Source organism: Siniperca chuatsi, linkage group LG15, assembly GCF_020085105.1.
Source record: "Siniperca chuatsi isolate FFG_IHB_CAS linkage group LG15, ASM2008510v1, whole genome shotgun sequence".
NCBI lineage: Eukaryota > Metazoa > Chordata > Actinopteri > Centrarchiformes > Sinipercidae > Siniperca > Siniperca chuatsi.
Window position 1 is genome coordinate 9,191,839 of NC_058056.1, and position 23,330 is coordinate 9,215,168.

Here is a 23,330-nt window from a genome sequence, read left to right on the forward strand (position 1 = left end):
GCCAAATTCAGCAGGGGTTGCGCATTGTTGCTGCTGTAGGGAAGCTGAAGAGAAGGCACTCAGGAGCGTGCATAAATGTCACATCTTGGGTTTTCCCGGAAAAACCGACAGTTATAGGCAACTGAGAAAATCAGGGAAGGTTTCATTTTTTCTTTAAGTGTAGTTACAACTCGTTCACACATTGGCAATAAGGCGATTAATACATGTCAAAAACTACACACAGTACCTTTAATTAACCTCAAACTATTTCTGATTTTCAATAGGCCTAAGCAGGAAAAGCACAGGTGTAATTAATAACATTAATGATGGCTCCATTCCATTTAGTACCCAAGTAAGGGCAATGAGCTAGTGAGTAGCATGCACAATACTAGGGCCCTGGAACCAGAAGATACAAGTTTCAATTGGCAAAACACAAAATGCTACACTCCTAATTAAGGCCTCAAAACCTCACATAACATTAGTTGAATTTTTCTGTTCTGTAATTACCAGTGTCTGTATTGTGAGGACCGAGCATGTGATGCCATTTAGTGTTTTGCACTTTGTATGCAAGGACAGCATATTGTCCTTAAAGTTAAGAAATTGGCAAGTTAGTTTGGCTCATTTTTACACACTGAAACTGGTAATTACACCTGTGCCTTTTCTGTTATGACAAGTCGAAATGGCTGCCATAAAAAAAGCCTACTCAAAATTTGTATCATTGTTCATTGATGTGCTATGGCCGTCCCAATTTGAGTAATTCATTTCTGCTGAATCACAGCTGTTTGCACTGGAACTGAACCACCATTTTGTGTCAAAACAACTACCACCAAATACATTCCATGGCATGAATCTTGCATTAGTCACTGCAGACTAAATACTAAATTGGCAAAGTTCTGAATGAAGTCATGTTTATAGACCTATAGAATCATGTATGTTTATAGAACCTTCACTGTAACTTTATGAAGGTAAATGTTTACTGATATAGTCACACTAGTGTAGCTTGAAGTAAACTAATAGTGTCAAAATCAAGTCTCAAATACAATTTAGACTATTATTGTACGCCCGAATTTAAAAAGGCATTAAGGCTGACAGGTAGCAGGATAGTCAAATCCAGTAATAAAAGGCTAGTAAATTAAACCACTATTGGGTTTTAGATCAACAATCTGTTCAAGGACAAACTCACCCACACAGAGCTACACAAGAGTCATTTATTACTCCATTAGAAGAAATACAAAGATGGCAGAGAAACTGTGATCACATTAGTCCTCTGAAAATGTAGAAATAATGAATGCTGCTCACACCAGGAAATCCCCCCCCCCGCACATCAAAGTAAACGGTGACTGCCGAGATAAGGGGAAACATCAGTTAACGTGCCTTGAGATATCCGGCATGTTTTAATTCCTAGATTCACACATTAAGGCTCAATTTGCTACACCAGGGTTATTGGAAACATGAGACACTATAAGAGTACTTTTTTTTAAAGCAGGATTAACAAGTTTAGCACTTGAACGACCGTGGTCAATGGTGTTCATTCTGAATATCTATGTAGATGCTCTGTGGTTGCGTCACAATTCTCCTAGCAACCACGGCTGACGTCCTCTACTGGAAAACTGACTGTGCGCTAATAATAGCCACATTCAGGATAACAAGTGAGTTAGAGTGCTTCTACTGGACAAGTCAACGGGTACATTAGACAGTGACAAGCGACCTGGTACTGTGATTAACTAGTCAACAGGCTGGCATGAAGCAGTAAATCAACTGATTATTGACCTTTCAAAACCAAAATTAGTTTAACATTTTGGGAAATATGTTCATTTTGCTTTCTTGCCGAGAGTCTGTATATACATTAAATATGAAGGAGACTGTTTGCTTATCTTAGCCTATATTAGAATAAAGACTGGAAACGGGGAAACAGCTAGTCTGGCTCTGTCCAAAGGTAACAGAATTACCTACCAGCTCTTCTAAAGCTGTTATATGTCATTTGTTTAATCCTTACAAAAAAAGTGCAAAAATAACTGTAGTTTTATGAGGGGTTGTGTGCCGGATTATTTCTTTTTAGATTATTTTTTCAGGCATTTTTGCCTTTATTTGTCAGTGGCAGCCGCAGAGAGACAGGAAAGGTGGGAGAGAGAGAGGGGGGATGACATGCAGCTGGAATCGAACCTGGGCCGCTGCAGTAAGGACTTTAATGGTACGTGCTCTAGCAGGTGAGCTACCAGGGCGCCCCGTGCCGGATTATTTCTTGGCCGAGCGCACACAACCCCCTGTAAAAACAACAAACGGTCGTTTTTGAGCTTAATTTTTTGTACAGATTAAACAAATGTTAAATTAGTGAGCCTTCGCTGCTAGTAGGCAACTTTGGACAGAGCCTGGCTAGCTGTTTCTCTGCTGCTTCCACTCTTTAAGTAACCATCTCCTGGTTGTAGCTACATGTTGAAGAGACAGATATGAGACTGATATTGATCTTCTCATCTAACTCTGGGCAAGAAGGCAACTAAATGTATTTCCTGAAATATCAAACTACTCCTTTAAATATGTCTACTGTTAGTATGCTACTTTGCTTCTGTTGCATAAGAACTGAAGATATCCAATACGGCTGCCAGAGGATGATTTTTGTTGCCTGAAATCTAAACTTAAGGTTAGGTTGTTCAGCCTAGTGTTATTTTCTACATCTAAAATAAGTTTTGAGTTGCTAGTTGTGAGACTTGTTTACCCAGTTTCCCGGGACCCTCCTCTGTCTCTGGTATTGCTGATTCTTTTCTGATTAAGTTAGCAGAGGCTGAGCGAAAAGAAGCAAAGCACGGGGTACTGGTTGGATTTGTCCTGAGCTCCACACACCACAGACAACAACTAGCCAGCCAGTAAAAACTCTAGGTGACATGACCCAGAGGTGAAAGCAGGCCTGATGTCAAGCCCGACCACTAAGCGAAATCAAAACCTAATAAATACTTTCATATTTCCTTTAGAGGATACAGTTTTCACTAATAAAGCGATCCACGTTTGATATAAGACACATTCAAGTACTTCCATTTAATTTGAGGAACCGATATTTAATTCAAAGAACAATGAGAGCCACAGTTAAACTGAGCTCTAAGAGTGGTGCCTCTTGTTTAAGGTGTGTGATGTGTGTGTGTGTGTGTGAGTGTGTGTGTGTGAGACCCAGAGGTGCTGGGTGTATGTGTCTGGAAAGTCCAGTCCTTGGTGCATTCAAGTCTAGCCTACATTTGGCTCAGGAAATGAGCGCGACCGTTGTCCACCGGGCGGCGGGTGAGGATCTCGCAGCCCGTCTCCGTCACCAGCAGGGTGTGTTCGAACTGAGCCGAGCGCTTCCCGTCTCTGGTCACCGCCGTCCAGCCGTCGGGCCACGTCTCGTCTTGCCAGCCACCTGAGACGTTACACACAAACACATGCGGCTTTGGCTTATACACCATCAACTCAACACAGGTGAGGAAACAAACACGTCAAGTCCGGCACTGACTCACTGGATACCTGTGAGGTATGAAGTGGTTTTAAAGATTGTAATGACCCGTTTTAAAGCCTTACTGGATCTGCTGTATCACTCCTCATTTAACCCCTTGTGAGCCAGCCTCAAATCCTCATTCTTAAGTCTAGCTTGGAGTGTAAAAGTGACAACGTTTTTGTCTCTGAAAACCATACCTAAGGACCTTAGGCCATTTCTCAAACTTGCTTTAAGACAGTTATATTTTTGTTGCAATCCTAAGAGATCCATGTATCTCCAAATTTGTTCAGATAAACTGAAGAATCAAGTCTTCCTTTATAGGTTGACAAAATTCTCCTACTTCTAAAAGCCAAATAAACCATTTAAAACCCCAAGAGATATCTGAAAAATACATTGTGACAAAGCTTAAAACATTTTTCTTAGCTTATGAAACGTTTACATGTTGGGGATAGATGGTTTTCACAGTACAGCAATGTTTTAGTCTGATATAGTATTTTACCCTCTATTGTTGTTTTACTGTCTCTTCACTGTGATATTTGTTTTCTATAATTGCTTTATAATAACTTGCAACTGCAAATTGTTTAATTACGTTGTATTTATATCAACTCAAAATCATTATTATCTCTATAATTACCATTATTGTTGTTCACATTATTCATACAAAGGCAGTTACACTCACCTTCACATATCATGGGCTCAATGGTGAACACATGGCCAGGCTTCATAACACCGACTGCTTTGTTTTCTGGGAAATTAATGAATATAGAAATCATCCTGTTGTGGGAGGTTGTAACATGTAAGAAATTCAATAGTAACTTTCAGAGATTTAAAACATGTACGATGGCTGGTGTGGTGTACTACTCACTGGCATAATGTGGCACATTGGGAGCGGTGTGGAAAAGTCTGTGGATGCCGTGGCCACAGTAGCTCCGCACCACAGAGAAGCCGTTGGCCTGAGCATGCTTCTGGATGATGTTACCTAATTCTCTATAGCGGATGCCAGGCTTCACTGCAAAAAAAGCATGAGGGTTAAAAATGAACTTTTTATAGTCCGATGGATACTGGAATTCTGAGGCAGATAAAGGTATTTGAGAGTTAAAAAAAAGATGATGTATTGCCGATAATTTTACAAAAACATAAAACAAAACTAATATTTTTGATAAGGACCCCTTTAAAGAATTGTGATCACAATATGTAGTGAGGGAGACATTTTACAAGTAAAATGCTCACAAATTACAAAAACAACTCACTTCAAGCTGCTCTGGAGATTTCATTCGTATCACACAATCTTCCTCAGCAGATGGAGTTGTTCAGTCTTTATGGAAATGTAAATGTTCAATTTTTTTCTTTATTCTGAGCACTTTAAGAACTTTTCATCCATGTTAGCTTATGAGTTGAGATTGAAAATTAATTCTTCATCTTGGAGACAGGTCAGAAACAGAAGAATACTGTTTCCAAGGTCAAGAATGAACATTTAGCCTAATCTCAAATTGCTTTCAAATGTCAGTGCTCTCTGGTGGACCAACTACGTAATGGTGACACTGTTTCTAAATGATTCAAATGCATCTTTGGCATTTCTGTACTGCAATTTCTTCTTACTTATGGGCCGACATATATGCTGATACCCATATGTGATATAGCCCCTTGGCCAACAGCCACATAATGTATGACTGGACAAAAGTCTAAACAAAGTGCAGTGACGGTGGGGTGTCTACAATCTCCCTGGTAGCGCAGTGTTCTGTGTGCACACAACATTAGTAAAATGAAAGGAACTCAAGCTGGAATTCCTACCAGAGTCGATGGCTTGCATAAGGCATTCATATGTGGTCTGAACCAGTTTCTTCGCTTCTTCATCCACCTCTCCGATATAGAAGGTTTCATTGAGGTCACCATGGAAACCGTTGTGGTAGACGGTGATGTCCACTGCATGAGAGTAAGATAATGATTATGTCACTGTGTTACGTGACAAACTAGATTATGTTTAACACAAAGAAAGTATTGTTGAATGAATAATGAAACACAATGGTGTGTATTGGGTGAACATGGATTTTTATAAAACATCAACCTATTTGCAAGGCCAAATAAAATGTCCCCCCTTTTAAAACTGCTGATGAAATTGGAATTGCTAGTGGGCAAACTGGGACTTTTCCCACTAGGAGAAATACAGAGAGCAGAGAATGTGACTAGCAAATCCCCACTGGTAAAGGTTAATGAAAAAATTTGTCTTGTCAGACCATGCAGCGAGAGAGGAGTTGCTGGCAAGTACTCCATCAGATGCTCTGAGGGGAGTGGCGGATGGAAGACATCGCCTTAGCAGAAATATTCATAAAGAGGCTAAAATTGGCCAAACTCCCGCTGACAACATTTCAAGATGCTGGTACAACCATTTGTCATGGAGGAGGAATCCCCCCCCCCTTAATAAAACATTTCCCGACATCCAAACTTAGCTTAACTATTCGTAGGACTTGGTATGACATTGGGAATATGACAATAGTGAGATGAGAATGTTAGGATTGTTAGAGGGATTACTAACAAACATAAAAATGTACAGTCAAGAGAGTCAAGAAAGTCACAAAAAAATGTGGTACTGTAACTCTAAACTCATTTATTTTTGGTCAATTGCAACAACTAACAAGATAAAACAGTAAAGCAGTCAGAGATATGAGAAAAACAACTGTTAGAAGCTGGTGCTAGGGTTCCCATGTAATGTGTCGTGCATAGAGCATACCGTTGAGGATATCTCCTTCTTGTAGTTGTCTTCTGTCCGGGATGCCATGGCAGATGACTTCGTTGACAGACGTGCAGCAGGATTTGGGGAAGTTGTAGTAGTTGAGAGGGGAGGGGTAGCAGTTCCTTGCTGTACAAGCCTGAACAGACAAAGCACATTGGTTATAGCAATAGCAGGGAAGCAACAAGGAAGACAAGAAATGAATGACCACCTTCCCCTCATGTAGCTGTCTTACAGCTAAACGCAATTGTTAAGGTCTGTAAAAATTTGCATTTGTATGGAACAGCTCTTGTGTGTTTGTGCAAAGGCTACCACTTGGGTAAGACAGGACACAACAACATCTCAGCCTTTGTAACTTGTGTGTGTGTTTGTGTATACCAGATGCACAGCATGGTCGATTTCTTCTGTTGTAACACCTGGTTTCACCATCATGGCTGCAATGTCCAGGACTTCTCTAGCCAGCTGCAAATAACATACTGTACATTTCAAAACCTAAATGCATTCAATTGAAAACTAACAACGCAAACCACAGCAACACCACGACAGCAACAACAGTCAATTTTGTTACCTCACACACTACTCTCATGCCTTCAATGTCCTCAGGAGAAAGGATCTTGATCTGTGACGTCCCCTTTAGAAACTGCTCAGACTCAGATATCCCTGTGTGAAGGAAACAGGGACAGACGCAAGGCATCATTCACACGTCAATACTCAGTGAAGCCGATGAGCTGACTCAAATAGGACCGTGCAAAACAGCTGTTATAAGTCAATTGATTTTTAAAAGCAACATCAACTCGGACGATAACAGCTGGATTTGCATATTCCTAATCGATTTTGTTTTACATCCTAAGTGACAGTTGACAATACGTCACTGGTAGTGAGAAGGCACAGGGCATTATCATCCTTACTCTAACTTTGCAGATACATGGTAACTGGTTTTCAACCAATATCCAATGCACTTTCTATTAAGAGTACATCATGTGGATGGATTATATCAAGCCATATCAATGTTATTGATATTGAATGAGATAAACAGTGCATCATTTCAATAAAATGAACTGCAGGCACTCAAGGTGAGCCATAGCTTAGCCTAATATTTTGGTTTGTCACTGTGCCTCAGACTTCCCTTCTAACACCCATATTAGACAAGAATGGAACAACCCATTGGCTGTGACAGGTATTTGCGTGTGCATTGAACATGTAGGAGTGTGTGTGTGTGTATAGCGTCTTGCAGTGCTATGGTACTATGGGTAACTAATTGCAGCACCTGAGCAGAGGCAGACTCTAATGACACTCACACTGTAGACTCAGAGGAACAGAGCAGGACTGTTACTGTTATGGACGGAAAGCACATTAGGACAGTATTTCAGTACATGTTGGTCACTGAAAGCACTGGAGTCATCAACAATTCACTGATTTATAATTTATTAACTCAACAAGATGATTGTTGTATGAACATGAACAGTTGCCTAGCAACACAGACTTCAGACAGGTATGTGTCAAATACAGCCCTCCTTATGACCATAAGAGCCTACAGTGTGAGTGCAACAATCAATTGGACTTACTTACGCTTCGATACAGCTGCTCAGAAAAGAAGCAAAGTATGAGAAAATCAGAGTGGGCACATAATAATGTCTTCATAATGGTATGGTCCATTTCCTTATAGGTTTATTATTAATATTAATCACCGGATTTGACTTCAGCTCAACAACATAACAATTGTGCCTCAGTCCCTGAGAAGGCATCACAGGAGAATGAAAGGAGACTGTAACCATGACTACCTGAGCATGGATCTATGCAGTCAGATGACAAGGATGTAGAGGTTGCCATGGTTACACAATGAATGGCTTGCCCAGACGTAAATAAACCAGGTTACAATTATAGGTGACTGATAATTAACACAAAAGAAGCAGATCCGTCAGCAGGTTTACTTTTCCCTGCAATAAATCTAAAACCAATGGTGGCAAGAGATCATAGTGGGAGATTACCGTTTAAGGTTTAAAATATCAGCTTTCTTTCTTTGAAAGAAATTCCATTAGGAGAAAGGTACCTACATAAAATGCAATGATTCTTAAGTGTTAAAATACAAAAAGAGGAACTGAGGAATTACATACAATTACAATGTACATGTATACAACTCAAAACAATTTTGCACCATCAAGCAATATTTTTCATTGCAATACTGAATCAAATTAACTCCAGTGAAATTATACTAGTACTACCAAGCTTATTGAGAATACACATCTCATTCTGCAGCTTTCAGCCAATTGCTCAAACCACATAATAAAAAGGTTCAAATGCATGAACTCATTGCAGACAGCTGTTTGCAAGTGACATCACCACATTATGTCATGTTTGTGTTTTTCTTTTTCCTCTAAAAAGGAAACGTAGTAAAAAAAAAAAAAAAAAAAAAACAATGATAAAACTGCTGTACCATAGCATACTTTTGTTCATTTAGGCTAAATGAAGAACAAACTGGTGACAAAGCACTGTTTAAAAACTTAGTAGTGAGTAGTTTTCAATTTCTGTTGCTACAAAACTTGTACAAGTGCCGGTCTTGTTCTTCATTAAGTTCTCTGTCTTCAGCACTGCAGATGCTCAGACTATCCTGTTTATGTCGAATTCTTTAGCCAACAGCACAAGACATATCAGCTTATCTGTGTATTCATGCAGTGAGTTATAATATAAAACGTATGCATGGATGACTGCTTTGTCCAGTCTATTGTAACATACTGAGACAGGGCTTCAACAGCTTGCAACTCAGAATGTGCACTCACGTGTTATCAAATCTGTGCCATCAATGGCTAACTGTTATGTTGAAGCCATCTAAAAAGTCTGGGGGATCTGGGGTTATTGGGCACTCTTCACTCTGCCAGTAGGCAAGAAATTTGATTAAAAAGGAGTTAATGGTTTGGCACACAGTGTACTGGAGTAAGAGTTAAAATATAGTGCCGTCCTTTCTTTGTATTGAATCAAGAATCGTTCTGAATCCATTGTAAATACTTCTTATAATCTCTGATTTTTGCATGTGTTTTGCACTTTTACATAAGTCTCTCTGGATGCCTGTGATGCCGTTATGGCTATGCTTCTAGGTAAACAATATTATACACTCGATAGCACAGATTTGGTGTTGTTCATATACATTGCAAAAAAACAAAAAACAAAAAAAAACAAAAAAACAACAACCTTCAATTGCAGTTTTCTGCATTTTACCATGTCGAAAATGTGAGTTTCAAAGGAGATATCAAAGCTTCTCAAGTAGAGGATGAGCAAATATGATCAATTGAAAATATATTTCCATAAGAAAGAAGCATGGTTACCTCTGGGATGATCAGAATAGTCAGGTCTTTGGATGTCACTGGGCACAGTCCTCATGGGAGTCTACACCAAGGAGAGGACAGAAATGTTATGTCACAGAATTCATATTGACATTTTCTGTTCTCTTGGTTGTCTGTCTGTTTTCTGTTTTCCCAAAACAAATATGCACCAACTGGTATAAGTATATGACCCTGTTTTGGATTTTTCCATGGTTTAAAATATATGGTGTGGTGTGTAGCAGTTACTGTTTATCACCTCTGCTTAAAGGAGTTAATGTGATGTCCAAAGCCTGAAACCTGTCTGAGTGAACTGACATCTTTTAGGCTAACAGAGCACATAATTGTCACAAAGGGGAAGTTAAGATTTAAAAACTTTAAATAAAACATAAAAAAAAGGTTATACACGAAACTAAGCCATAGTTACAGCTATTAGTGGTAAATGATAAATAAAATGGTGGCAAAAATGTGCAATTAAGAAACAGAAAGAGTGGCATCACTTATGCATGTCTGGACTTGGGTTTTGTTTCCATTTTTCATTTAACGAATCATACATGGCAAAATGTGTGAATTTTTAACAGCAAGAACTTACCAGTGGGTAGTAAGGGCGTAGTTTTCCTGTGTAGCGGTAGCCCGGCCATGGGTCTGTGTTGATGTCCTTCTCCACACAGTTCTTAGATTCATTCTGGTTCTTGTCCTCCTCTGACAAAACACAGCACATGGTCTTTGAAGCATCTGGCACCACTGTGTTAGTTTCACAGTCAAGGGATATCATCTGTTCTCTAATTTAATCACCATGTATAGGTTCAGTTGCTGGTTTCTAAAACCTCAACTTGTCTGTCATCAGTACTATTAACCAAAATAACATGGAACTTATTCATATACTGTGAGTGAGTCCACCACAGAACTGATCAGCAATACATACTTGCTTTTTTGTGCAGCAACTTGTGAGACACCCAGCTCCCTTTGAAACATTCCTGGAAATGAAAACACAGAGAGAAACTCTAAATGGGGATGGACAACGGCAGACAGACAGGTCTACGCATTTGTATTAATGATTCAGTGCAAACTGTGCTCAACAGTACACTTAGCTAATGTCTGACAGTCACATGCATGATCACTGATTTTATGATGCACAACCCATTCAAACAATGCTACTTGGTTGCACACAATATGTGACAGATATTGCACCATAAGAAGTGACCTAGCGGTAGAGACATTCTCAAATATGACTCTGTATGTATTCTTGACACAATCACTCTACCATGTTTTGCTCTATCATGTATTGCTAATTCCAAAGGTGTTTGTGCCTTAATTGGACAGTCAACAGCAGACAGAGATAGGCAATAGAGAGAGCAGGGTCAGGTTGCTTAGCCAAAACTGCAATCACAGCAAAGACCTCTAGGGTCAAATACCATAGTACTACAAGATCATTTTAACTGTCACCCCACCTAAGTATTTATAAAGCTTTTGAGTGAAAGAACATTGCACTAGATCTAGTCAATACAGAGCTCTTCTGCAGAGAGAGCAATTGTTGTAGCTTAATGCTTTATTGGCAGAGACCTTTCCCAATGTGGTGTCTGCTGCAGCCTGCAAGACAAATTTGCCCCAAAGGAGCATCCACAAATGTTATCAATACGATAAACTCTCACAAGTGATACAAGACAAGCCCTCTTGGTATCTAAGTGAGAGACAGCTGTAGTGACAATGAGTCTGTCAGTACTAAAAATTGTCATACTGTTCAAAAAAGCCCTGCTCAGCTGAACATCTGTATACCAAGTGGACAGTAGCTTATATTTAGCCCGTAAGGGCATAAGTAACATTCAGCTAAGTATAAGGTCTTGTCGATAAGAAATGAATCTTTAAACTGACAGATTTGTGAGAGGGGGTTTGGTCTCGTAGGAGAGAAAGTACCAGGATCAAACATCGTGGCACCAAGTGATCTGTCACGCAACATTAACTCTGTAGCCATTTACAACTCAATTCTCATTACTTGCAGTCTATTGCATTACTAGTGTACTTGGTTCCTACTGAATTGACACTAATTCATACACAGTTGTATGCTGTCAGCAGAATAACTTGCCACTATAACGTTAGGCTTTTTATTTTGACCGGGGACGTTATATCACTCTCTTAAGCTAACCAGCCAACAGTTAGCTAGCTAAACGTTTTCCCTCGGCCTACTGTTACGGAGATAGCATCAATTAACGTTACAATCACTGACTGCATTATTCATCCTCAGCAATCGATATAACATTACACAGCCAGAAAGCATTTGTTAACGTTAAGCAAATTCGTTATTGGCGGTTTACTAAGCACCTAACGTTACACATGTCTACCTAGCTTGACATTTAGCAGCCTCGTGATAATACACAGGGCCTTGGTGTGTGGCTACAGACGACATTTTAACCGGACAAGCCGAGAAAGCAGCAGTACCTGTGAACAGAAATAGGAGCCTTGAATACCAAGCTTGATACATGTGGGGCACTGAAGTTTGGCGTCCTTGCTGCAGCCCTCTGTCTCACACTCCCTTCTAGCCTCGGTGCTCGCCATGCCTTCGTCTGTTGGAGGGGTGGAGTCGCAGAGAAGCAACCAGCCAGCGACGCCACACAGCGCATGTCCGCAGCGGGGCAGTCACGTTGCAGTGTTCAGTCCAATCAACATAAACTTTCCAAACAGAGATTTGTAAGATGGCGACCGCCGAACCGGTGAGCACTTTCTCTAAAGAACATATAAAAACATTTTGGGGGGTCCTCTTGCTTTAATTACAGGGCGAGATCACATTTAAAGTGTATGTACAACTTTAAACATTAGTCCGCAAAAGGAAATTCACCTTTGTTACAGTGACACGTGCTGTTTTGACTAGTTTCAAGTTTGTCTTCTGTGCCACGACCTAAGCGTAAAAGAGGAATGGTTGGTTGTGTGTGGAGATCTCCCAACTTTAAAGGCTGACGTTATAGCTAACCGACGTGCCGTTCACCTTTGCGAAGAGAACGACACCAAGTTCCAGTACAAAATTAGTTAGTTTGCCATTGCTTAAGTTAGCTACAAAAGTATATACCCGAGTAACAATTATTTCAGACGGGTTTAAATATTATGAACTACCAGTAAATTCGGTATGTAAAATCATCCACACCAAATACAAATAGCAGTTTGTTATTGCAGCTAAAATTTAAACTGTCAAATTGGTTAACAGTGCTCCCTGTTGACCTCTACGATGCAACGTTAGCTAATTTAGTGGCTGAGGTTAACGTTAACTTGGCAAGCCCTAGATGATAGTAAGACAGCGGCAGTTTTAAAAGTTGTTTTTCCCCGCTGTTTGGTGTATGAAATGCACGCCGAATTCAAGACTGGGTCAAAATCTTTGGTGAAGTGTTCATGTTATAGCGGATACTTTGTACCAAGCAAGTAATTATTAAACTGACAGATAACGTTAAGTTATATGAATGGAAATTGCGTGGTGTTCTTTCAGTTCACCAACAAACATCTTGGGAACGAATACGGCCGTGCCTAACAATTAAGTATTTTTAAAGTTACTTTTCACCAGTAGTGGGTAATGCTAGCAGTAGAGTTAGCTAGCCAAACTCTAGCTTCACATCACAGTGAAATGTGTACCAGATGTTCATATCGGGTTTCACTAGGAACGCCTGCGTCACGGAATTTATTTTTACGATAATTCAAGTTTATTTAAAATGTTAACTACTAATCTAGTTTGAGATTAGAAACAATACTATTGTTTTGTCAGATGGGCTCTTTCTAAATGTTGCCTTGTATTTCTTTGTACCACCATCTAGCTAGCTGCCAAGTGTTCACTTATGTAATCAACAACTGGAAAGTTATTACTTAAGAGATTATACGTCATGTTACTGTTACAGGATCATTTCTCCAGTTAGACCTACACCAGAAAGTATAATCATTTGCACTGGGAATACCTCTACCTAACTGCTTTTTAGGAAACCAACCCAACCCAACCAAGTCCACCCCAGCCTGATGAAGATGGAGCTGAGGAGACTGGACAGGAGATTGTGAGCCCAGAGGCCTACATCAAACACCCCCTCCAGAACAGGTTAGGGTCTGCAGTTTAAAATGTATTTAAGACAGCCAGTTTAATTAAGTCAAGCATTAGAACGCATATATTTGATCTGGCATTTGAATTTTTCAAAATGATGTAGCAGGTATAATGTCACACTCTAAAGCAGTACAATCATATTCACTCTGTGGCATCAAATAATCAACCAATTTCAGTGCTGCAGAATTTACTGTACTGTATACTACTATTGTGAGCAAGCGGCAAAACTAAATATTTTAAAATTTTGTGTTGTAAACCCACTATATCAGCAACCAGTCATTTCAATGTCATGGGGAAAATAGAAAGGTTTTGATCATTTTCAGTATTTCCCTGATCCTTTATATAACTGTTAAGGGCTGGCTAGTGTTTTTATGCCAACATTTTTGAACTTACACTTTGTCAGTTAATCAATGAGTGGATTGACAATCTGCAACAGTGCTGTTAATCGATTAATTTTTAAGGTTTTGGTAGTTAAATTGAGTAGAAAATCCAGACATTTGCTGGCTCCAGCTTCTTTAGATATGAGCATTTTCAGCTTTTCTCAGTTTTATGTAATTGTAAATTGTAATTGTATAACTTTGGATTTTGTACTGTTGGTCGGACAAAACATTTGAAGATGACCTCGGGCTTTAAGAACTTGTCATGGGCATATTTTACTATTTTTTGGACTTTGCATAAACTAAACATTTAATGAATTTATCAAAGAAGTTATTGACAGATTAATTGGTAATACAAACAATAGTTTTAGCTGTAATAATTATTTTTGCATTTTTATTTAAGTCACAGTAAAATCAAGCTTTACTTAGAGTTTTTGTTTCATCGACTGCCAGCAGACATGTATTGCTTTGGTTTGCCTGTTGAATTGAGAGGGTTGTGATTGACACAAGGCGGGTCAAAATGTAATTAAAATGCTTATGCATGATCTCTAGACATGTGAAAGCGAGACATGAATTGACCATTCACCAAAAACAAAGAACGCTGTGTTCACCAGAAGGATGCTGAGCAATTTACAAAATTGTCTGTGCACAGCGCACGATAAAAACATATCAAATAACCAGGATAAAGGTACAAAATACTCTTTTCTCCAAATTTAAACATGTTCGCTTTCAAGATAGATTGAGTAGTTACTTAAGCATAAATTAATTTTCAACTTGACTCTTGTGTAAGTAAAATTATGTGGAAATAAATGATTGACTTGTTACGTTTCGATACTTTTTTTAATTCTGGGCTTGTTCTAGCAACTAATTTAATGATATCTAAGAATATATAATACAATGATTTATGATATTGTGCCTGCAGTTAGCGACTCAGTGGCTCCGGTCCTGTCTGTGTGTGTTCATGTTCTTCTTGCGTTTAAAGTGGATTTTTTTCTCACAGTCCAAACAAATGCAGTCTGCTGGATTGGAGACTTTATTTCCCCACAGTAGGACTGTGATTGTCTGTGATGGTCTGGTGACCTGTCCAGAATGTGTCAGTGTTTTTCTTTCAGTCCATACTCAGATAGTTTCCAACTCCCGTCTGTGCTGAAAACACAATAAGTAACAATTGAATATTTTATATACATTTAAATTCCAAAAGGATCTTTATGTCCAAAAGGGTCAAATAGAAAAGCCAGTGTCAACAGAGAGCCAGTCAGCTAAAGGAAAAGTTGGACCCTAAACACTTAAGTGGTCAGTTGATGCAGCTCAGTGGTGAGGTTTAAAATACATAGGTTTAATGGCAAAATATTCTCACAAATTGACCATTAAAGTGGTGCAAAATGACTGAAATGCCTTCATTGTTTTTCATTAGTTTGAATAAATTAGTACAGTGTATCAGACATGAATTTCCAGACAGTTAGTTAGTTATGCTGGTACAGGGCAAACATCATTAGCCTATTAGTATTCATTAATTTTCTTAACGGGCTTGTTTTTTACAGGGTCATGGGGTGCATGAGCCTGTCCCAGCATGCATTAGAAGGCAAAGAAACACCCTGTAGAGAACCATATAAGGGACTGTACTACATATTCTGCCTCAGATTATGGCCTATAGTCAAACATTCAAGTGTTTTACCAGATAAGTTAACAAGGAATACACAAACCCATAAACTGAAGCATACCAACTATTGGTTTGTCGTATTAGCTTATCAGACGTTCTGTTGTGCATATACAATGCAACTCAAGGGAATTGAGTTTGTATCCGTTAATTTATTCCGTCCTTTTCTGGCATTTATTTGGACTGTGCTCTCATTAGAAAAACATCTTCCAAACCCGCTGACAGGCTGGCTGCTTCAATGGCTTTATAATAGTGTCAACAGCCACAGTTTTCTTTATTATTCCATGCCAAAGAGCTTAAGGCAGTTGCTGAACCATAAGAGGATTCAGCGTCGAACGAGTATGACACAGCGTCGCAGTTAATTGGACCAAGAGAGTGACGGCTTGATTTACTGCACAATTTGTGTTGGCAGCATCCAGGTGCATCCATACGTCGCTCATTTGCTCTGAAGCTCAGTGGCTTTTGGTTACTTTTGTTCACCTCATGTTTAATTAGGGGCTTGTTACATTTATGCAAATTCCTTTTTCTGTTTTCGCCCAACAGATGGTCTCTGTGGTTCTTCAAGAATGACAAGAGCAAAACATGGCAGGCCAACCTGCGACTCATCTCTAAATTTGACACAGTTGAAGATTTCTGGGCGTAAGGAGCAATAAATCTCTCTGAGTCTGTGTTTTTTCCCCCCTGTACTTCCATGGAGTGACTGAAGCAGTAAAATGTCATGACTGTATACTGTTTTTTTTTTTTTTTTTAATACTATTCGCTCAGCACGTTTTGTTAATGCTGCGCTCTCCTCATTCCAGTCTCTACAACCATATCCAGTTGTCAAGCAACCTCATGTCAGGCTGTGATTACTCCCTTTTTAAGGTATGTTTGATTTATTTATCATGTATGTAAATATGCAGAGAGTGACGAGTTCAAATACAGATTAAAGTATAGGGAAATTTCAAAATATTTTTGCATTCTAGTGTTTTTCTCTGGATATAAGTGCTATATATTTTACACACTAGTGTCCACAATTGCTGTATTGTGTGTTCAACAATATGTACAAGGACAACAGTGTTTTCTCTCTCTTTCCGATATTGACTTAAGGCTTAAAGAACCATGTAAAAGGTTATAAAACATCTTTCTTTCAAAGTGGAAGATGACGTTTAAATCATGGGACATTATAATTTGCAAACTAAGCAAAGGCCTGAGCCCTCACATATGGCAGCTGATATCATTCACACTTGAAGAACAGGAAGAAAAAGTCATCTTTTGGCAGTTAATTGAAAAACTATGGTCCCAAAATTTTGTTCCAAACTGATATCCTTGTGAGAATAATTGGCATTGAATTCAAAATGTAATAAAAACATTTTGTTCATGTTGCGTACCAATTAAGCCAAATTGCATGATTATTTTTACGACAACAAAATCAAATAAAGCAAACACAACAATACCTGGTTAAATTGTCGACACAGAGTCAAAACAACAGCATCATTACTGGAGGGTAGACTAACGAAGACAGAAGTGGACGGGATTTTTCTCTGGCTCTACCAACTCGGAGCTCATTCGCAAAAGATCTAATTTAACCAGATGTGATGACAGAATATGAGAAGCGTGTGTGAAAGTTAAATGGCAGGAGGCGGCTAGCAGCCACTAATTATACTGTGTTTGAGATAGGTGATGATAATAAATGGAAAAGCAGTAATCAAATATGACTGCAGTCTTTGATCAGTGTGCTTTTATTGAAATCATTAGCAGGATCACCTGTTGCGTAGGCTAACTAGTGAACTTGTATTCATAGCAGGGGAGTTAGTTTATCAGCACCTGTAAAATTTAAGTTTTTCAAATTTTACATTTAAAATCTTAGAAAATGTTGCTTTTTACAAAACACTGCTATGTGAGCCAGAATGTTGAGGTAGAGCTTGTGTAGAAGGGCAGAAAAAGATGTTATTCAAATATTTAACCATCACTGGACGGACACATGTTGAGCTCTTGCTGCCTTTTTAGTATTGCAGCTGCAAACTTTTAATCAGACTTAAAGAATTTCTGCCGTGACTATTGACGAGTTGGAAAAGACACATTTCTTGCTGGCGATGTTGAAATCATGTTAAAACCTCATTTTCAAAGGCTGTTTTTGAAGTTTTGGTGCAGTGGTTTGGGGTGCGTGTTGACAATTTGAACCATTGCTGCAGGATGGTATTGAACCCATGTGGGAGGACGAGAGGAACAAGCGTGGCGGGCGCTGGCTGATCACACTCAACAAGCAGCAGAGGAGATTAGACCTGGACCGCTTCTGGCTGGAAACTGTAGGTTTGGCTGTAGCGGCTGTGCTTTGTATCCTGTTCATCATTGTTACTCAAATGAGTGATACTATTAATCATTTCTTGAGCCTCTTCCCAAACTTGTATTACCTGCTGGCAGCCATAATTTGTTGTACCATCCTCAACAAAATCTTCTAAGATATCTAAAAAAAGAATGTACTATTGACTGTATGCTGAGCTGATGATAAGGGGTCACATGAGAGCAAATGTTGGCTAAGTCTGCAGCCCACACAGTGTCGTGGTGAGCTCTCTCGCCGCTTTAAAGGTCACTGACAGTGATACAGACATCTAGCAAGCTATGACTTGTCAGTTAGCAAACAGCACTGACTGCACTGTCAGAATTGTAACCGCTGGTCTTTGTGGGCTGAAAGGGGTCTCTTTCTTTTTCAATGACATTCTCACTAATTGTTTTACCATATGTTGAGCTGGAAACAAAACATTTTTTAATGATTGTGGGTAGTTTCATATGAACAGTTGTTGAGCTGTGATACTGAGTTGTCATGGAGGGGGATGCTTAGCCCTGATCCAGGACCTGCGTGGATATCTGCCTGAACATTGCAGTTACAGATCCGCTCATAAAATGCGTTACGGGAACAATGTTGAAAATTCAAATTCAAACCAGAGACCATGTTGCGATGGGATCACACCAGCCGCGATGCTCATCAACATGTTGACGTTCAGACCCATGACGGACCACACCCATCTTCGAACTCTGCCTTCATTTTGATCTAAAACCTGTAAAGTTTCGTGACTGCGTCTTGCACGGTTGTGATGCTATCGCGTTGACAAAATCTGTCCACAGACAGACATATAAACACCAACCAAAGTACTCAAAACCGTCTCTGTGGTGGTTCCTGCTACAGTAGGTGTGTCCAGGACCACGTTTTGCCATGATGACACACACAGGCTCACAAGGTGGAAACAATACCAGCCACACGCTGTCGAGGCTGGTAACAACATCAGGAGGCAGGAGTGCTCCTGAGCAGCGTAGCACTCAGTGCTGCCACTGGTGGCCGGAAGCTGTACTGTAGTAACACTAGTGATTAAAACGGTAATCTCATTTATACTTCTTCTGGCCACCAGTGGCGGCACTGAGCGCTCCACTGCTGAGCAGCACTCCAGCCCTGCGCCATCTTTCATTTTACATGGTTTGTATTGACAGAAAAAAACTTTTCATACCTTTTTTTTTTCTTTCTTTCCTACCATCCATGAGAATGTATTTACAACATTCTTCCCGTAACAAATTTTATAAGCGGATCTGTTACTGAAATGTCAAATTCTGGCAGATATCCGTGCAACATGATGCGTAGTACACGGTCCTGGATCTGGGCTAGTGATGCTGAGCTCAAAGACTGATCATCCAAATCCTTGTACCTTGTTCTATCAGACTGAGTCCTGTGCATGGCTTTTATTTTCTTGTCTAGTCTAGGCTGGTCTGTAGATTAGTCGTGATGATTAGTTTGGTTTAATAGTATCTGTTGTGTGTTGAAATGACATTTTGGTCATCATCAGAGTGCTGAAAAATTCTGTTGGGAATGTCATACCACGGTTATAGTAAGTATAATCGTGGGTTTGGATTATTAGTCCTTACTATAAATACTATTCAAATATTATTGCTGAAATAAAAATAAGTTACAAGGAAAAGTATTAGTAGTCACAAGAATCTCAAAATTCTTGCTGATCCACAGTAATGAAGGTGCCAAAGCTAACAATGTACTCCTTTTATGAGAATATGGGGAGTTTGTAGATATAGTCAAAGTCAAGACATAAATCATCATGTAATGACAGTAGCTTTTATTCCTCTATCCCTTCACCAGCTCCTGTGCTTAGTCGGAGAGGCCTTTGACGACTACAGCGACGATGTCTGCGGAGCCGTGGTCAACATCCGCACAAAAGGAGATAAAATAGCCGTCTGGACATCAGACTATGAGAACCGGGAAGCTGTGACACACATAGGGTGAGGCAGGTCTTCTGTTACTGTACATTCATAAATACAGGTGATGACATTCTCTGCATCCTCTTATGGTGCCATTTTCCTGTCAACAGGAGAGTTTACAAGGAGCGCTTGGGGCTTCCCATGAAGATGACTATTGGCTACCAATCCCACGCAGACACGGCCACCAAAAGCGGTTCAACCACCAAGAACAAATTTGTTGTTTGAGAAACGCCCAATGTGCCTCTTTCAGTTTCTTGTCTTATTTGTTGTTGGTGCCTATGTTTACTTTGCTGCAAAGACTCTGCGTAATGCAATCTGGAGGAAAACCACCCAATCTACATGCCAAATGTCTCCATAACCTGCCCAGGACTTGAACCACAGGAAGAAAAAAAAAACATGGAAAACAGATGAACATGAATCTTCCAAAACACTAACAGTGAGAGGTATTAATAGTGGATGCGATTTAGAGTGCTGCATACTCTACGAAAGAAAATTTTGTTGATTTTTTTTTTTCTTTTTTTTTTTTGGTAGAGAATCCTGAAATGCAAACAAAAATGTATATTTCTCTCCCATTTTCTACAGCATCATTGCCTTGCTGTAATCTTTAATATGAAACCCTTTTAATTTATTGTTAATTTCCCTGCATATTATTAGATTGCTAGACCTTTGTTTTATGCATTTTTTTTTTTGCCTTGAACTATTGCACGTAATCAATCTTTTTAAAGTATTTCATGACTCATTAATTTGAGTGTTAATATAATTAAAACATTATTTTGCAATTATTAGTTGTTAAATTGTGTAATACATTTTTGCAACTCAACCTGTAATTGGTACATTCCTTCTTGTAAATGATTTGCTTTTTGACTTGCAGTGGTGCTGTATTGTAGGAAATTGACTTTTAGTCGCTGAGGACATTTATAGTAGACCATCCTATAGTTTTCTACCAGTGGTCTACAATTCCAGCTCTATAAAATAAGAATACTACAGGAGACACCATCAGTCTCAGGGAAACAGGAAAGTCCTTCCTTCAGCTTCCAAGTAGCTTAGGATTCACCGTTCGCCCTAGCTGGTGTGGAAGTGCCAAATTCAAACCGACTCACCCCCACCCCATCATCTCGAGATCCCTTAAAATGTCAGAATAGAAAGAACTGAAAGAAAAGGTTACTTTGGGCAACATGGCTTCCCATCTCAGTTCATTGCCGCCTTTAAAAATGTCACTTCAACATGACAAATGTCATCACGTTCTCAAGGATCGGCGTTCTTTAAGCCAGCAGGTGAAGCATCTACAACTAGATCGTTCTTGATCTGATGAAGCGTTAAGTGACTGTAGAAGCTTCATTTGGTCCCTTTTGAAGTTGTGGTCGGAACCTTTATAGGCCAGCTGATCTATCATGTAAGATCCTTTGCAAGCACGCACCTAAATGATAAACAGTAATATAAATGTATGTTTATAGCACCTTTCTTGCGCAGACATCACAAAGTGCCTCACAATAAAAGCAACAGACAGAATAAAAGCAATATAAGTATGTAAAAACATAACAAAGGCCACTAAACATAAAATAAAACCATTTAACAAATCCTTGGCAGTCTGCTACACAGGCCTGCTGCATCAAACACTACATTGAAGCTGGCCCTCATTCCACAAGAGTTGACTGTCACCGTAACTGTAATTAATGCGTGTAATATATAACTATATAAGTGCCAAGATGAATACAGAGGTTTAAAAAAAAAAAAGAGTACCACCTCGAAGTTCTACATTAATCAAATATAGCAGAAGGTGGCCAATGGACGTAACACTGTTTTTCATAACTGTAGCACATTGCTCAAACGTATTACTTTAAATGTATAAGTAACATAACCACAACAGTTCCGTTTCAGCTCAATAAATGCCGCTTTTAAAATGTTTTGTTTTTCTGCTCTGGTCTCAGTAATCATGTTACAGTATGTTATTTGTAGTGTAAATATTAAAAACTATGAGAAACATCCAATAACTCATCTGCTTCTCTATGCTCACTGTCCTCTGTGATTGTCATACATTTAGAATACGCGCGGAATGGATATCAGATAATGGCTTCATCTATTTAGCGAGCGGCATGAAAAGTGCCAGTTTATTAGGTACACCTAGCTAAAAACAATGCAGTCTAAAACAACAGCCCTTCAATGATCCAACCTTCATAGAGGTTATTATGTTTTTGTTGTTGTCATTGAAACTGTTTTAGAGAGGTGTTGATTCAACTTTATTGTCATTTTGGAGTTTGTAGTGCTGTTGAATTGTATTGTGTCATACTGAGAGGTGTTTGTAATATTTAGTGCACGTTCTGACAAAATATTCAATCACCTCTCAGGAAAACATATACATAACTTTTTATATATTGAAAACAGTCCACCAACATGGATGAATATGATATATTTTTTTTAACTTTTTGTTGTCAATAGTAATAAAATTAAATGTCCCAGTCTGTGCATACAGGTAAACACAAAGCCACTGACACGGTCGCTTTATTAAAGGGTTACAGACTAACCTTGGCAGCAATGAATACAATCAATGTGGTAAATTGAATTGAGCACAGTTTCCCGTCTGCCCCAGTAGCTGCAGGGCCTCCTTGTTTTCCAATCAGAGGCAATTATCAAAATCCCAAACCCTCAAATGTGAGACAACGGGTCAAATTAATCGGTCAGAAGGACGTAATCCAACATGGGAAATACGAAATCAGAATAGACTTCTGAAAGAAAAAAATATTGCTAAAGTAATCTGTTTCAGAGCTATAACTCTGACCTGAATCTAGCAGAAAAGCACAAAGCACCGAAACATAAAATATTATTACTGTGGAATATTTATCCACCTGACTTGTTTTAGGGCTGTACTGAGCTTTTCTGTTGATGCTTTGGCTCCAGGCAGATTTTAATAGGTAATCACTTCACTGCTGTCCATCACTTTACACTGGAGGGAGCTGCAACCCCATCTAACTTTAAACTAGTGTTTGTAAGGCCAGTAGGCAGTATGTGGATGGATTTGTTTACAGCCATAAGTCTACATCCTGCAGGCTTTCATCTTAAAAGGCAGTGATTTAGGGGCTCAGTGTTGTGTGGATTACACTGTGGTCTTGTCTGTCTTTTTGGGTATTTCCTATCTGGGGCTTTGGCAGCTCACAGTTCAGAGGAAAAGAAATTAATTTAGGCAGCAACACAAGCTGAAAAATGTATTGTGTGTGTGCAGAGGTGAAGAGGGAATTTCAGACAATCAACAAGAGCATAAAACATCAAATGCTATGACTGCCAGTGTAGTGGGTGGATAGTAATGTCTAGAAACAGTGTATGCTAGGAATGAGATCACACATTAAAAAATCAAAGAAATGTTTATTACATATGGTGTACGTGGCCGGCAGCTATAATTAGGACATTACATTGTGTAATACCCGTACAACTAAAGGAAATAAGCCATGGCCATTTGTGAAGCTCAGTGCTTTATCAGCTTACCATTCTCTATATGGCTGATCAATTTCCCCA

General features: G+C 39.2%; 2 protein-coding genes across 3 annotated transcripts; one reads left to right on the plus strand and one right to left on the minus strand.

The window, feature by feature from the left end:
* Positions 1–1,173: 1,173 nt before the first annotated feature.
* On the minus strand, positions 1,174–12,108 carry metap1 (methionyl aminopeptidase 1). Its single transcript, XM_044165664.1, has 11 exons — positions 11,918–12,108; positions 10,407–10,458; positions 10,074–10,183; positions 9,488–9,548; positions 6,736–6,827; positions 6,546–6,629; positions 6,168–6,306; positions 5,231–5,362; positions 4,305–4,448; positions 4,119–4,184; positions 1,174–3,364 (listed from the first exon to the last, which is right to left on the minus strand). The coding sequence occupies exons 1-11, from the start codon at positions 12,032–12,034 to the stop codon at positions 3,198–3,200; spliced, it is 1,164 nt and encodes a 387-aa protein (XP_044021599.1). The 5' UTR covers positions 12,035–12,108; the 3' UTR covers positions 1,174–3,197.
* eif4eb (eukaryotic translation initiation factor 4eb) lies at positions 12,053–22,228 on the plus strand. 2 transcript variants are annotated; one of them, XM_044165669.1, is made up of 7 exons: positions 12,053–12,189; positions 13,435–13,547; positions 16,128–16,223; positions 16,385–16,448; positions 17,759–17,872; positions 19,705–19,844; positions 19,934–22,228. In XM_044165669.1, the coding sequence occupies exons 1-7, from the start codon at positions 12,172–12,174 to the stop codon at positions 20,046–20,048; spliced, it is 660 nt and encodes a 219-aa protein (XP_044021604.1). In that variant the 5' UTR covers positions 12,053–12,171; the 3' UTR covers positions 20,049–22,228. The 2 variants fall into 2 exon arrangements, with proteins under 2 accessions (XP_044021604.1, XP_044021605.1); XM_044165670.1 differs by lacking the exon at positions 16,128–16,223.
* The last annotated feature ends 1,102 nt before the right edge of the window (positions 22,229–23,330 follow it).

Bases quoted from the DNA above. Each gene is read 5' to 3' on its own strand.
- eif4eb (XM_044165669.1), top strand. The intron at 13,548-16,127 runs GTTAGGGTCTGC...TTCGCCCAACAG, and splicing joins AAACACCCCCTCCAGAACAG to ATGGTCTCTGTGGTTCTTCA. The intron at 16,224-16,384 runs GTAAGGAGCAAT...TCCTCATTCCAG, and splicing joins ACAGTTGAAGATTTCTGGGC to TCTCTACAACCATATCCAGT.
- metap1 (XM_044165664.1), bottom strand. From the start codon at position 12,034: ATGGCGAGCACCGAGGCTAGAAGGGAGTGTGAGACAGAGGGCTGCAGC. The intron at 10,459-11,917 runs GTACTGCTGCTT...TTTCATTTCCAG, and splicing joins GCTCCTATTTCTGTTCACAG to GAATGTTTCAAAGGGAGCTG. The intron at 4,185-4,304 runs GTGAGTAGTACA...TTAATTTCCCAG, and splicing joins CAATGTGCCACATTATGCCA to AAAACAAAGCAGTCGGTGTT.